Below are 11,530 nucleotides of genomic sequence, written 5' to 3' on the forward strand. Positions count from 1 at the left end.
AAATAAATGTAGAAGTACGGGAGGACCTAAATCAAAACAAAAAACTCCCATAACCTTGAATTCATTAGATATACATTAAGAATGAGAAAAAATCCCATAAAACAAAACACCAAATGTGGTAAGAATAATAAAAGCAAGGAAAGCTGACCCTAGTAGGCCCTATTCTCACCACTACCTTACCTCGGAGGTCGGCACCCTGATCCTGCGCATATGGCGCCCCCACTTACCAACGCCTGACCCTCGAGGCTCTAAAGAGCCCTAAACAGGTTAAATAAGGGACAGCAACAATTACCACACAACTGGAACCAAAACAAAGCACCACCAATGGACTACCAAGGATACATCACTACTAAAGACTTTACCAGAACCAATCATTAATAAAGTCTGTAAACTGGCCAAAAGGCCCACACAAATAGACCACTCTAATAAAGTGGTCAGAAGACCACCCGACGCGTTACCCTCAAATTGAGCGGTTCTTCAGGAGTGGAAAAACAAATTGGTATTGCTAGTAGTATTATCTACAGTGCTGTATTATACAAGGTGCTAGTGCCTAAAGTGCATACCTGAGAACAAAACACTGAAAACGTGAAGACAGGTCAGACAACAATTTGATAGTTTACAGACCATATACATAGCTTGCAAAGAAAGAAACTGATATCATGACGGCTATAAATATAGAAAGTTCGTACAATGTTCCATGTAAGAGAGCGGTAGACCATGAAAACACAGGCCCACTCATATAGATGTCCAGAATTAGATAAAGCAGTATGGATATAGAGAGAGACCAGACCAATGATAACATAAGTATAACACTCAGCTTATACTTATACATACTGCAGAAGGCACAGTGCTGTATGGTCTCAGTCCATAAGTGGAGTCCCCGTCCCAGTGTCAGTAATGCTGTGGGGCGTTCCTCAGTCCATAGGGATGGTGTCACTCCCAAACCCTGATGTGGCGGTGGAATGAACCCTATAACCAACCCTTTATAGGGGTTATTCTTATATCTAATAAATTCAAAGTTTTAGCAGTTTTTTGCCTCTAACGTACAAGTAAACCTTGGTATATATGCAGAACTAGTTACATTTTTGTGTTTAGAATTCATACTTTTTATTGCAGGACTTATTTAAAGGATTTGCAAGGCAGCTATCTCACCACTTAGCGGGGAACAACAAAGCACCACTTCGAAAAACTGGTAAATTGTCTGCTTTGTAATGGAATATAGCTGATGGCTATAATGATGACATTCATTAATTAACAGATGCCATATGCCCGATCTGTAACCTGGAGTGTTCTCATACTTTATATATGGTGGTCTGGTGAAGGTGTTATAGTTACCGTGTTTCCCATGTATTTTTTTTTGCCTTGAAAAATGCGCTAGGGCTTATTTTTGAGGTAGGTCAGCATCCCCCTCTCCCCCAGGAGAATCCTACTTACCAGACCCCAGACATCTGCATGGCTTCTAAGTCCTCAGTGCGCGCTCCCTGCAGATTCTTGTCTTTGCTGACTGGTACTCACACACACACACACCACACACATGCGCACATACACACACACACCACACACATGCGCGAATACACACACACACATCACACACATGCGCACATACACACACACACACACACATATACATGCGCACATACGCACACACACATGCGCACACACACACACACACACACATATACATGCGCAGATATGCACACACATCAGACACATGCATATACTGTACATGCGTACATACACACACACAAAAGCATATACATGCGCACACACACATCTGGTGATATCACACTGCTTCCGGCAGATGGGGACCTGGGATGCTGTGAACGTGAGTGCCTGTGAAAGAGCGCATCGAGGACCTGCAGTGGGTGAGTGGTAATCTGAAAACATGACCTCATCTATGAGATCTTACTAATCGTTCAAACGGCTATACATCTTTTATGGCATTGGTATGCAACTACAAAGATTCTGCACTACAAAGGAAAAAAAAAAAAATATGCCCGAAATGTACACCATATTAATTTGCCATAAGTGAGCTGTGTTAATTGGGCATGATGCACGGTGGCTCATTGGTTAGCATGGTGGCTAAGTGGTAAGCACGTTGGGTTGCAGCCCTGGCTCAAATCGAATGAAGTATAACATCTGCAAGGAGTTTGTATGTTCTCCCCATGTTTGCGTGGGTTTCCTCCGGGTACTCCAAAGACATACAGATAGGGAATATAGACTGTGAGCCCCAGTGGGGACTGTGATGATCAGGTCTGTAAAAGCACTGTGGAAAATGATGGCTTTACAAGTGAGCAGTGATGAGCGAGCGAGCGAGCGTGCTTGTTACTCAGTCATGCATCGGGGTTCTCTGCGGCGACTCGAGTGCCGAGTGTAGTGGAAGTCAATGGGAAACGCGAGCATTTTTAACACTAGAACTACTGAGGTAGTCATTTTGACTACTTTGCACCATGTATTTCTATATAAGTGTCACGAGTCCAGTAGTTCTAGTGTTAACTCTGATGCTTGATCGAGTAACAAGGACGCTCGCTCATCACTATGAATGAGTAAATAAATGATGCTAGCCAGTTTCCAGCCACTAACTGTAAAATATTCCATTCACTAATAGGTCTTTAAAACGGTGAACATTATTTTTGTTACCATTTTAGTAGATTATAAAAAAAGCAAATCAGTGGAAGAGTTTATATTTTGTCCATCACGTACATGTGGGGTGATGTGCATCTCGTTATAGAGAAATGGAGGATGCCTATATAACCAGTGTTGCCCCAGCGTAAGGCTGGATGTGGCGAAACACAACCATAATCATAAATAGAAATAAAATTTCATTGCGCGTGCCTTCACTTTGGTATCTCCTGGATGACGAGATGTATCTTATGCCAACCAACTATTTTTCACAGCATGTCCCTAATCTGATTGCCTTCAAGATGTGCACAGCTCTCATTGTAATTGTTTTCTAATATATTGCTTATTTTATTCTTGTCTTTCCTTAGTAAAAGAAGAGGCTCAGCGACTGATCAAGACATTTTTTAAGAATCGGGCAAGTTGTCAGAGTGAAACTGAGTGGCAGGAGCTGCTGCACGCTGCCACCTGATGCTAGAAGCCCTGCACATGACGACAATCCTGCTGACATCTATGCACTTACAGGCTACCTCGCGGCCAGTATCCGGGAAAGGAGACCTATTATTCAGCCGCACATGCTGCTCTCACCACTCATTACAATGAAACATTCTACAGTGCCTTGCACAAGAATTCACCACCCCCTAGCAGTTTTCGGGTTTTTCTCCCTCACACCTTGAATTCTACTGTTTTTTTGGGTTGTTTTGAGGGTTTACATCAGTTCATGTACAGAACATGCCTACAACTGTTTTTATTTTTATTGTGAAGCAAACAACAAATAAGACAAAATAACTGAAAATGTCAGTGTGCATAACTATTCACCCCCCTAAAGTCAGTACTTTATATAACATCCTTTTGCAGCAATTACAGCTGCAAGTCACTTTGGATAAGTCTCTATGAGCTTTCCACTGGAATTTTTGCCCATTCCTCAAGACAAAACTGCTCCAGATGGTTTCTCTAGCTGGTTTCCTCCGGTGAATAGCAATCTTCAAGTCTGACCTCAGATTCTGAATTGGATTAAGGTCTTTGCTTTGACTAGGCCAGTCCAATACATTTTCATGTTTCCCCTAAAACCACTTGAGTGTTGCCTTACCAATATGCTTTGGGTCATTGTCTTTTTCAAAGGTGAACTTCCATCCCAGTCTCAAATCACTGACAAACTGAAGCAGATTTTGCTGAAGAATATACCTGTATTTCACACCATCTTTCTTCCTCTCGACTCGGGACCATTTTCCCTGTTCCGAATACCGAAAAACATCCCCACGTACTGCCACCACCATGTTTCATTGTGGGCATGGTGTTCATGGTGTGGTAAGCTGTGTTGGTTTGGCACTAGATATGGAGTTTACCTTGGTGGCCAAAAAGTTCAATTTTGGTCTCAGCTGACCACAGCACCTTCTTCCATACATTTGAGGAGTCTCCCACATGTCTTTGAGCAAAATCAAAGCAAGTCTTCCAATTTTTGTTGATCGGTAAAGGCTTTTTTCCAGGCCACTCTTTTATTAAGGTTCGCTCTATGGAGTGTACAGCTTATTGTGGTCATATGGACAGATTGTCCAGTCTTGGGAACTCTGCAGCTTACCTTTGGCCTCTGTGCTGCCTCTCTGATTAATAGGTACCATGTTCTTTCCATTTGATGACTATGGATTTCATGGTGCTTCGGAGATCATCAGAGATTTTTTTGCAACCAAACCCTGACTTTTCAACAAATTTATCCCTGACTTGTTTGGAGATCTCCTTGGTCTTCATGGTGTTTGGTTAGTGGTTCCTCTTGTTTATTGGTGTTGCAGCCTCTGTGGCCTTTCCGAAAAGGTGTATATATATATACTGACAGGACATGTGACAATTAGGAATTCCACCTGTGTGCAATCTTTCACTAACCATGTGACTTATAAAGGTAATTGTCTGTACCAGAAATTTTTAGGGGCCTGATATCGAAAGGGGTGAATACGTATGCACATGGCAGTTTTTATTTTATCCCATAAATTTAATTGTTGCCTCTGTTTCTCACTTCACGTCCCCAACTTAGACTAGTTAATGCTGATACATCACACAAATCGGATTACAAAAATATTTAAACACAGGCTGTATGTACCAAAATAGGTAAAAAGCCAAGGGGTGAATACTTTTGCAAGGCACTGTATTTTCCTTTGAAGCTCATTCAGACGAATGTATTATACATGTGTGCTGTTTGTATGCATTACGGCCCTATCATACACATATAGACGATTTTCCATACAGACCCATGGTGTGTGCGGAGGAAATCCCAGCATGCACTATTCTGGTCTGATTTTTGGACCGGACCAGTGCATGTAAATAGGCAGCTTTTGCTATGCGGACAAGGAGAGAAAGCCGCTCGCATCTGGGGCTCTTACTACCCCGAGTTTTAGTACAGCTGTCTGGTCTCTTTCTTAAACCATTTATTTTTCAGTTTTTCGAGCCATACCCAAACATGTTACATTGTATTACGCCCTAATGCCACCCCGGACAAGTAATTCTAGGTTTCCTGACACATCTCCATAACAAATGACCAGCGTTAAGGATGCATCTTATCCTATTGTCTCCTCAATCTAGTCTTAACCCAAGTGCTTCAAATTCTTATAAACCAAAGTTACAGACATTATCTGTGCTCACTGAAGTGGACTTCCCTGTATGAGCTGCTGATTCTAACCTGTACAGCAGTGCCATCAGGTGGATGAAGATGGCACGATCGCTATAGTATATCTGAGATCTGTTCTTGCTGCTGCTACTATTGCTTAAAGGGAATCTGTCACCAGGTTTTTGCTGCCCCATCTGAGAGCAGCGTAATGTAGAGACAGAGGCCCTGATTCCAGCCATGTGTCACTTACTGACCTGTTTGCTGTCATTTTGATAAAATCAATGTTTTCTCTTTTGCACATCTAGCAGTTATACAGAGCTCATAAATATGCTGGACTACCTGACAGCCGGGCAAGTAGTCCTCTAATGATAATCTACTGCTGACTAAACAGTGATTTTATCAAAACTACACTAAGCAGCCCAGTAAGTGACACATCGCTGGAATCAGGGTCTCTGCCCCTACGTTATGCTGCTCTCAGATTGGGTGGCAAAAGCCTGGTGACAGATTCCCTTTAATGCTTTAGCAACTATACTTTAACCCTATGTTTGAACAGCGTTAGCCTACTCCTTCCTTCTTAGACGATGAAAGCATCTTAAGATCATCTTGTTTTTTGGGGTATTGTATTTAATGCTTGTTGCCTTTTGCTGGGAATACCTTGCCTATTAATGGAGAAAGAAAATAGAGATTATTATTTAATATTAAAATAAAACCTATGATTTTTTTATTTTTAATTTATGATCTATCGCAGTTGTTTTATACACTTTCAAGGTGTTTTGTCTCGGTTTCTGTACAAAGGCGACAATATAATAAACAGAACTGAAAAATTATTCTCTATTACCCCAAGTGTCTATATATCCTGCATGCAATCTCAGATCGCCCAATTCATCCTCATTATTTTCGTCCTTTGGTCATGAACTAGAAGGACGTGTGACAAGTTTTCACTTTCTTGGAGTAGCACTTTGTTTTTTCAGAATTTCATGTATTGAATGTTAGATATCAGTGAGTGGTGACAAAGGCACAATATACAGTGAATGTTTACCGTATTTTTCGGACTATAAGACGCAGCTGACCCCCTGAACCCTGGTTTTAGAGGAGGAAGATAAGAAAATAAAATTTTAACCAAAAAATATGGTCATGACACACTGTTATGGGGCGAGTATCTGCTGCTGACACTTATGGGAGAAATGTCCCCAAATTCTCTACTAAGGTACCCCATTTTGGTAACGATCCTGCTGCCTTGGATATGATTCTGCTCATATACCCCCATCCATCCTGCTCATAAAATACCCCCATTCTGCTCATAATATATCCCCATCCTGCTCATAATATACCCCCATCCTGCTCATATTATACCCCCATCCTGCTCATAATATACCCCCATCCTGCTCATAATATACCCCCATCCTGCTCATAATATACCCCCATCCTGCTCATAATATACCCCCATCCTGCTCATAATATATCCCCATCCTGCTCATAATATACCCCCATCCTGCTCATAATATACCCCCATCCTGCTCATAAAATACACCCATCCTGCTCATAAAATACCCCCATCCTGCTCATAATATACCCCCATCCTGCTCATAAAATACCCCCATCCTGCTCATAAAATACCCCCATCCTGCTCATAATATACCCCCATCCTGCTCATAAAATAGCCCCATCCTGCTCATAATATACCCCCATCCTAGTATATGGCCTGTGTCCTGTGGCACAGAAAAAAAATAAACGTTTATACTCCCCTTTCCTCACTCCATGCAGCACGGATCATCTTCCTCTCTGTCTCAGCTGCAGCGCCGCTGAGTGGAGCCGTCACCGTTGTCTGCAGCATCGCGATGTCTTCCTGTCTGTCCCGGTCAGCTGATCTGTGTGGACACTAGCGGCGCGCACAGCGATGACGTCATCGCTGTGCTCACCGCTCTCTACACAGATCAGCTGACCGGCACAGACAGGAAGACATTGCGATGCTGCAGGGGGACGGCTCCACACACGGTGACGGGTGAGTTCACTGATTCACTGCACCCCGCGCTGATAATGATGCACGGGGGCAGTGAATACAGCCGCACATGATCACTCCAGGCTGTAGTTGCCAGGGGTGATCATGCGGGCAGGCTGTTTAATATGTGCGCATTCCCCGCCCACCTGTCAGCACTGACTTCAGCGCTGAGAGATGGGCGGGAGGATGGGCGTACATATTAAATGAGCGGGCCCACGTGATCACGGCAGGCTGCTACAGCCTGCTCGTGCCCCCGATGACCCGCTCCACCGCAGCACCCTCATTCCCCGCAGCCACATTCAGATGCCCCCCCCACTTTCCCCCAACATTTGGGGGGAAAAAAGTGCGTCTTATGGTCCGAAAAATATGGTAATCAGAATAATTACTACAGAGTGAAGAGATTCTGCTGAAAGAGAATACAGTGCCTACAAGTCGTATTTAACCCCCTGCAGATTTAGCAGGTTTGATAAGATGCAAATAAGTTAGAGCCTGCAAACTTCAAACAAGAGCAGGATTTATTAACAGATGCATAAATCTTACAAACCAACAAGCTATGTTGCTCAGTTAAATTTTAATAAATTTCCAACATAAAAGTGTGGGTCAATTATTATTCAACCCCTAGGTTTAATATTTTGTGGAATAACCCTTGTTTGCAATTACAGCTAATAATCGTCTTTTATAAGACCTGATCAGGCCGGCACAGGTCTCTGGAGTTATCTTGGCCCACTCCTCCATGCAGATCTTCTCCAAGTTATCTAGGTTCTTTTGGGTGTCTCATGTGGACTTTAATCTTGATCTCCTTCCACAAGTTTTCAATTGGGTTAAGGTCAGGAGACTGACTAGGCCACTGCAACACCTTGATTTTTTCCCTCTTGAACCAGGCCTTGGTTTTCTTGGCTGTGTGCTTTGGGTCGTTGTCTTGTTGGAAGATGAAATGACGACCCATCTTAAGATCCTTGATGGAGGAGCGGAGGTTCTTGGCCAAAATCTCCAGGTAGGCCGTGCTATCCATCTTCCCATGGATGCGGACCAGATGGCCAGGCCCCTTGGCTGAGAAACAACCCCACAGAATGATGCTGCCACCACCATGCTTGACTGTAGGGATGGTATTCTTGGGGTCGTATGCAGTGCCATCCAGTCTCCAAACGTCACGTGTGTGGTTGGCACCAAAGATCTCGATCTTGGTCTCATCAGACCAGAGAACCTTGAACCAGTCTGTCTCAGAGTCCTCCAAGTGATCATGAGCAAACTGTAGACGAGCCTTGACATGACGCTTTGAAAGTAAAGGTACCTTTCGGGCTCGTCTGGAACGGAGACCATTGCGGTGGAGTACGTTACTTATGGTATTGACTGAAACCAATGTCCCCACTGCCATGAGATCTTCCCGGAGCTCCTTCCTTGTTGTCCTTGGGTTAGCCTTGACTCTTCGGAGAAGCCTGGCCTCGGCATGGGTGGAAACTTTCAAAGGCTGTCCAGGCCGTGGAAGGCTAACAGTAGTTCCATAAGCCTTCCACTTCCGGATAATGCTCCCAACAGTGGAGACAGGTAGGCCCAACTCCTTGGAAAGGGTTTTGTACCCCTTGCCAGCCTTGTGACTCTCCACGATCTTGTCTCTGATGGCCTTGGAATGCTCCTTTGTCTTTCCCATGTTGACCAAGTATGAGTGCTGTTCACAAGTTTGGGGAGGGTCTTAATTAGTTAGAAAAGGCTGGAAAAAGAGATAATTAATCCAAACATGTGAAGCTCATTGTTCTTTGTGCCTGAAATACTTCTTAATACTTTAGGGGAACCAAACAGAATTCTGGTGGATTGAGGGGTTGAATAATAAATGACCCTCTGAATAAACTTTTCACAATTTAAAAAAAAAAAACAACATTCTTTTTTGCTGCAGTGCATTTCACACTTCCAGGCTGATCTACAGTCCAAATGTCACAATGCCAAGTTAATTCCGAATGTGTAAACCTGCTAAATCTGCAGGGGGTTGAATACTACTTGTAGGCACTGTATATAGTTAATATGGTTGGAAAAAACGTCCATATTCAACTAAGGAGGATTGGAAAGGACAAAGAGAAAGGGCACAATGCACGATCCTGTCACAACCAAATCTTTCCCTCCTTTCCCAATTGTCAATCCACTGGACCCCACAATCAGAAAAGAACTTGTCACATTTTAGATAGTGAACATGGCTGGGTGGTCATTTTTGGTACTAGATCGGTGAAGGTCTGATCTTTAACAACCCCTTTTGACAATCTTTGATATGGAAGTGAGATTGGGCAATAAATTAGGAGGCTATCACTCCAGAAATAAAGCTTTGCTGATACATGAGCGCTTGTGAAGACCGCAGCACCCAAGGCACAGAGTTATGTCCAATATCAATAAAAGGGAAGAACAAAGCCGCAAGAGAAATGCGTGAAGCTAGGAGCAGCCGGTCAAGTGCATATGGTGGAAGAAACTTTGCTATGTAAAGTGTATTTTATTTATTTTTAACTAATAGTAACTGCAGTCTTCAAAGGCTATTGTCACTTTGGCATGTGTACTAAAATGTGTTGTTAAAGCATCTTTCTATTAATCTGACAGTAAGATCAACCTCCCCATCATGGGCCTGTAGAACTTTGAAAGCTAAGTTAATACATACATCTACCGTTATACAGTGTGTCCAATCATATCCTGTCCACCACCATTAACTTGAGAACGGCGGCAGCTATAGGCATAGAAGTGGTGTCTAGGTATAGTAAAGTAGCCATGCGCTACGCAATGAAACCACCTATAGCGCCACCTGGTGGAAAACAACGGAGTTAGCATTTTTATCTCGAAAATGGAACGAGATAGAGAAAAAAAGTGAATTACAAAGTTGTAGGGCATCATCAATTCAATACGAATCGACACCTTGCATACAGAAATGCTACGATTAGAACGTGTAAAACTCACACGGCTGCGGACGTGAAGCGATACCTCATGGAGCCCTTCCTACAAGTCATTGGGTATGGTGGCTGCGTGGAGTGGCCTCCACGCTCACCTGACCTGACCCCATTGGACTTCTTTCTGTGAGGTCACATCAAACAGCAGGTGTATGCGACCACTCCACCAACATTGCAGGACCCACAAAAACGTGTCACAGATGCTTGTGCAAACGTGTCACCTACCATATTGCACAACGTGCAGCAAGATACAGTATGCTGTCCAGAGTCCAGATGTGCATTGCAGCTGACGGTGGCCACTTTGAGCATCAAAGTTAAATGAGCGCCATATGCGTGACCAGCATTCAATGTTTTGGAGGGGGTCATGGGTTTCATATCATAGCATTTCTGTATGCAAGGTGCCGATTCGTATTTAATTGATGATGCCCTGCAACTTTTTAATTCACTTTTTTTCTCTGTCTTGTTCCGTTTTCGAGATACAAATGCTAACTCCGTTGTTTTCCACCAGGTGGCGCTATAGGTAGTTTCATTGCGTAGCGCATGGCTACTCTACTATACCTGGACACCACTTCTATGCTTATAGTTGCCGCCATTCTCAATTCTGTATATTCTATCTGTTGCTACATTCCCAAGAAATCAAATATTATGTTAAGTGCTGTGGGTGTGACAGAGCACTTCCCGAGCCTCTGCCTTCTCGCCTAGCACCAGCCTCTTTATTAGCTTGATTGTGAGATGTTAGGCAATAAAATCATGCAGCGAGCTAAAGTGGCTGGTGATGGTCGGAGAAACAACCTCTGGAGAATTGGGAAGTGTTTTATCATGAATCAGAGCACTTAGTTTTTTAATGTATATGCAAATGAGGCTTTTGGCATGCCTTCTTATGTGGTGTGGATAGGTTGATCATACTGACAGATTCCATTTAAAAGGATTGCTCACTTTGATATTGATATCCTATCCTACAAATCAATGATCAATATCAGATTGATGGTAGTCTGTCAACCAGAACCCCACTGATGAGCTGTTATAAGTGTGTGGATGCAAAAGTCTAGGGAGTGGCACAGCAGGGCGCAGTACACTGTTTAGATGACGTTGCCAAGGAATTCAGCTCTGCTTCTGTTTAGTAGAATTAAATTGATGGATTTTTGTCTCTTCATACTTTCCATAGAATATTTCTTGAGTTTGACCTGACCATAAGGTCTTCTATCTCCATAGCACTAGAAATTCCATAAAAGTGCAGTTTATCCATAGGATCATACAAGGCAGCCTCTGCGGATAATCCTGAGCAAGCTCCAGTAGAACGGGTCTTCTCACTGCGACCGAACACCTTAAGAAATATATATTTTCCTTGCTATTATCAGATAACCACAGGCCTTTATAATGATGCTCTGTAGTCAGTTA

General features: G+C 43.1%; 1 protein-coding gene across 3 annotated transcripts in view; it reads left to right on the top strand.

Moving 5' to 3' along the window:
• RECQL5 (RecQ like helicase 5) overlaps nt 1–5,946 on the top strand; it is a 156,776-nt gene extending 150,830 nt beyond the window's left edge. For all 3 annotated transcript variants that reach the window (XM_075349619.1, XM_075349621.1, XM_075349620.1), the window contains 2 exons: nt 1,117–1,192; nt 2,991–5,946. In XM_075349619.1, coding sequence (XP_075205734.1) covers nt 1,117–1,192; nt 2,991–3,091 — 177 coding nt within the window. In that variant the 3' untranslated portion in view covers nt 3,092–5,946. The remainder of the gene's footprint in view (nt 1–1,116; nt 1,193–2,990) is intronic.
• The last annotated feature ends 5,584 nt before the right edge of the window (nt 5,947–11,530 follow it).

This window comes from Anomaloglossus baeobatrachus, chromosome 5, assembly GCF_048569485.1.
Source record: "Anomaloglossus baeobatrachus isolate aAnoBae1 chromosome 5, aAnoBae1.hap1, whole genome shotgun sequence".
In the NCBI taxonomy this organism is placed as follows: domain Eukaryota; kingdom Metazoa; phylum Chordata; class Amphibia; order Anura; family Aromobatidae; genus Anomaloglossus; species Anomaloglossus baeobatrachus.